This window comes from Nestor notabilis, unplaced genomic scaffold, assembly GCF_000696875.1.
Source record: "Nestor notabilis isolate BGI_N333 unplaced genomic scaffold, ASM69687v1 scaffold9550, whole genome shotgun sequence".
Classification (NCBI taxonomy): Eukaryota; Metazoa; Chordata; class Aves; order Psittaciformes; family Psittacidae; genus Nestor; species Nestor notabilis.
In genome coordinates this window covers 40,064-44,253 of record NW_009912435.1, presented here as the reverse complement: position 1 = coordinate 44,253, position 4,190 = coordinate 40,064, and the positions used below count along the sequence as shown (strand labels likewise).

At 34.2% G+C, this 4,190-nt stretch overlaps 1 protein-coding gene across 1 annotated transcript in view; it reads left to right on the top strand.

Moving 5' to 3' along the window:
* SLC39A12 (solute carrier family 39 (zinc transporter), member 12) overlaps positions 1 to 4,190 on the top strand; it is a 32,340-nt gene that overhangs the window by 15,993 nt on the left and 12,157 nt on the right. The window contains exons 7-8 of the mRNA XM_010019420.1: positions 10 to 182; positions 1,442 to 1,594. Of these exons, the coding sequence (XP_010017722.1) occupies positions 10 to 182; positions 1,442 to 1,594 (326 nt within the window). The remainder of the gene's footprint in view (positions 1 to 9; positions 183 to 1,441; positions 1,595 to 4,190) is intronic.

The following is a 4,190-nucleotide window of genomic DNA, read 5'->3' as shown; positions in this document are numbered from 1 at the left end:
TCCCTACAGAATATGGTTACAGCACTCTTGCTGTTTTACTTATTACTATTGGATCTATGTTTGGTACAACCCTCATTTTATTTAACTCCTGTCAAGAAATCTATACACTCATTTTACAGCTGTTTGTTGGTTTGGCTGTTGGGACTCTTTCTGGAGATGCATTGCTACACCTTATTCCTCAGGTAGGTAACACACACTTCTGTGCTTTTAAAATGTTGACACATAGATGCACACGCACAACACACACACACAGAAAAGTTTAATTTAAACCTGGCTAATATTCATCTGTTTAAAAATAAAGCTTTCCATGAAATCCGTGAACCAGCTACCCAACATTTCAAATACAATTTCAAATGTAGTTCAGAGACAGATTCCAAGTAGCAAGAAGCAGAAACCAATGAGTAATGAATTCAGAAAAAATCAAGTTCTTATTTTCACAAAAGTTTTCCACAAAACACACAAGCCCTGTGCAAGCTATGTTCCTAGATATATTAAACTCTTCTATGAGGCAGATTCTGTAATACATTTTAGGAGAAATTGTTCAAAGTTTGTATGAGGCATCCACAGTCTCCTCTACATATTATTCCAGGGAAGCAGGGGCTATTATCCTAATTAATCCTGCTACCTAGAACTGTAATAAAATGTGTGTTATGATATTTTCCTAAATTAATTAAATACATTTTAAGACTAGGATAGTGTGTAAAACAGAACCCAAATTTTCCGTGATACATTCATTTATTTTTGACTGAGCCTCATCTGATATGATACAACTGTTATGAGTAGGCTTCAAATGGTCATTGAAAGAGAGCTTCACACCTTCACTTGAGATTCTGGTCAAAATGTTCTTTGTACTCAATGCTCTATCTCTGGAAGCAGAACTGGTAGAGTGTTTTAAGGAAGGCAATTCTCAGTGAATATCAGACAAATGTGTGTCATTAAGAAACACATTTGAGTGCAAAAGTATTCTCCTCCATCAGTTTTAAGTGACATAGCCACTAGCCTTTAAAATGCCCACAATCAGACCAAAGGCGGGTTGTGCCACTGAGAAAAATGGAAGCACATCCACCAGCGAAAGCTTTCTGGATTATTTTCAATAAAAGTTTACATCTGAAGATGATGCAAGTAACTTTTTAGACTTTAAAGATCAACGTACCCTAAACAAAATATACCATAAATATATCTATACATATGTAAAGGGAAATTTTATAAAATCGTCTCTATAAATGTCACTTTCACCACTGTGAGATGATGAAGTTAGCAGAGGCTCCTAATAATTCATTTCATCCATCTACTATTCAGCTGATTAGCTCAAAACAAAATCTAAATTTGAAAGAGAAGGAAGAAGAAAATGTCGATAGTAAATCGAATTAACACGCTACGGATTATCAAAAATTAAAGCATTGTCATTTTAATTCTTTTTTCTTTATCTCTTTTTCTTTAGACTCTTGGTTTACACAAACATGAAACACAAGAGGTAGAACATTTCTATGAGGGGAAAGAATATATTTGGAAACTTCTGGGAATGATTGGAGGAATTCATGGATTTTTTCTCATAGAAAAGTGTTTCTTTCTTCTAGTAACACCACGTGACCAGGTAAAGCTTCTACAGTTCATCCATTAAAAATCTCTTTTATGTTGAGATTTTACAGTGCAAAAAATGTTAAAATGATTGCAGAAAATATTTATAATTTGCATGAGTTAAATGAAGCATTAAAAACTGCTTTCCAAACCGTTCCTACCAGCTTGATATCTGATTTCTATTTTGCTTTGCTCTATGGATTTTGTATGCTTCTTGAATGTGTTCTATATCTTTATAACTCAAGAAGCTAACAGTTATTTGAATGTGTTCCATAATCATGCTTTCATGACTAGCACTGGAGCAGGTGAAGAGTACGTATCTATATGAAATAGCAATGACAGTTGTTTACTCTAGGCTCTGTTTGAAGAGGAGGAAGACATAAATGTAAACACAAGATAATTTCAAGAATGATGCCTTAAAATTTCCAAATTGTTTTTGACCCCTACCCCAATTGATCTGAAAACCCAATATGTATGTTGCTGTCAGTAGAACCCAATCTTATATTAAGATAATATCTCCTTGCTCATTGCCTTGCTTATAGCAATTCTATTACTGTATTTCAGTGCGGCTGGTGCCTGAAAATACGGTTATGCACAGGGATATAATGTAACACAAAGTGTGATAGCTCATTAAGTTTCTCAGCATGGGAGGCTATAAAAAAGGCTAAACCTTTGCTTGTCCTGTTTTACAGAGAGTGTTTAATGATTGGCCTGATTTAGATACATAACAATGAATCCCCCCACTATCTTTGAATCAGCCATAAGAATATCACGTGAGATTAATAGAATGAAAATATTTTGATGATGGTGATATTTTGCTTGTTTGGTAAAAAGTACTCCTTTTTGTTACTTATTTGGAAAGAAGGGCTTTATCATCATTCCACAAAATTTCAAGCTTGTTCTACTGAGAACTATATGAATTCTCAAAGTTAATTTTTATACCCATCTCAGCTTCAAATTTTAATCTTCAGTTTTAATACAAAATAAGTTTTATCAAACCATTATAAATGTCACTGATTTATCTGATTCCCTCATCAGGATTTTTTTTTTTTTTTTAAATCAAAAAAACCATTAGGAAATGTTGATACCAGCTAAAAATCTTCTTCAATAGGGTTTGTTTTGTAAAAACTAATTCTTGTAAATGGTAATCTTTTACAAAAGCCTGAGAAAGACTGCACCTGTATTCACTGGGTTTCAGAACTAATTGCAAAGCATCTTCATTCAGCAGGGCCTTTCTTTAGTTAATGGGCACTGGGGACATTCCCATGGTCTTCCAGTGGAATCTGAATTAAACGAACATTCAGGGAGAGGCAAATCTACTTCAACCATACAGTTGGTAGGTTACAAATATGACATACTTCCCTGATTTTATATCCTTCTTTTTCTGTTCCTCAAAAAAATGAACCAAATTAATGTCATAAATCAGTATTTCAGTCTTTATTGATTTGTCCTTTATTACATGACATAATTGTCAGGAACCTCCAGATTTTGGAGTTTATAATGAGCTTTTACAGTGATTTTAAAAATGGATTCTTACAATAACTTTTCTTAAGTGTGTATCAGATTTTTATAACAATATACTTCCTGTTCTACTACTTGTTGATCAAAATTTAGAAGAATTTTCTCCTCCCTTCTTCTTAAAATATTATCATATGTAAGGACAGACTCTCTTATGGGAAAAACTGCAGTATGGGTTAAGTGCACAATTAGTGAACAGATGAAATCTTGGAATGTTCTTGGGCACTTTCTACAGTTTTGAAGAGTAACAAAAACAAGCTGCGTATCTGGTAGTAGTGCTTACTTATAAGAAATTACATAATCTTCTATTGGTGGAGACTATCCAGACAGATATATCTTTGCAAACTAAATTGACTCATATCTTTTAACCTGTTGTGGTTTGTTTTCCTCAACAAATCTCTTCATTTTCTGTGTAGAATCTAGATACATAGGTTCCTGGTTATTTCAATCAGGATCGTCAGAGATCTACTATAATGTGACCTCGAGTTTACTAACACAGTTGTGATGGACAAGAACCTCATGAGGCACTGCTAATCTTTCAAATACAATTAGGAAACCCTCAATTGAATGCAGTGCAGCAGACCATTGAAGGATGTTTACTAATTTGTGAACTACCTCATAGTTTCCTGTTTATGATAATGAACAACCTTGTCATTCCTCTCAGCTGCAAGATCCCCCTAATATTATGTAGATCACATGAACTAGCTTGGCCTAGCTAGTTTCTACAAGAGTAGCCAATTTTTCAGAACCTTGTAAGTAATAGTAAGACAAACACTGGTTGACTGAGAAAAGCTTATAAATCCTTCAGGTCAGTGATTAGTCTTGTAGTTTTGACTCAGAGTTCAAAGAAGTGGCATGTGAATAAATATTATAAGAGAAGTGGAACAATTATTGGAATTCATATGACTGGCTGCAGTCATGGTAATGAAAGACTTATTTTTCTTTTAAAATGTAGAATTTAAAAACCAAATCCTTTCCCTTCCCTCCTCGTGCTGCTACAGCACATATCCCACATCACAACCAAGCTAATACCAGCCAAGAAACATATTCTGTTTTGCACAAGTGCACATCTCTGCTACAGTCTGTGGAGTGGT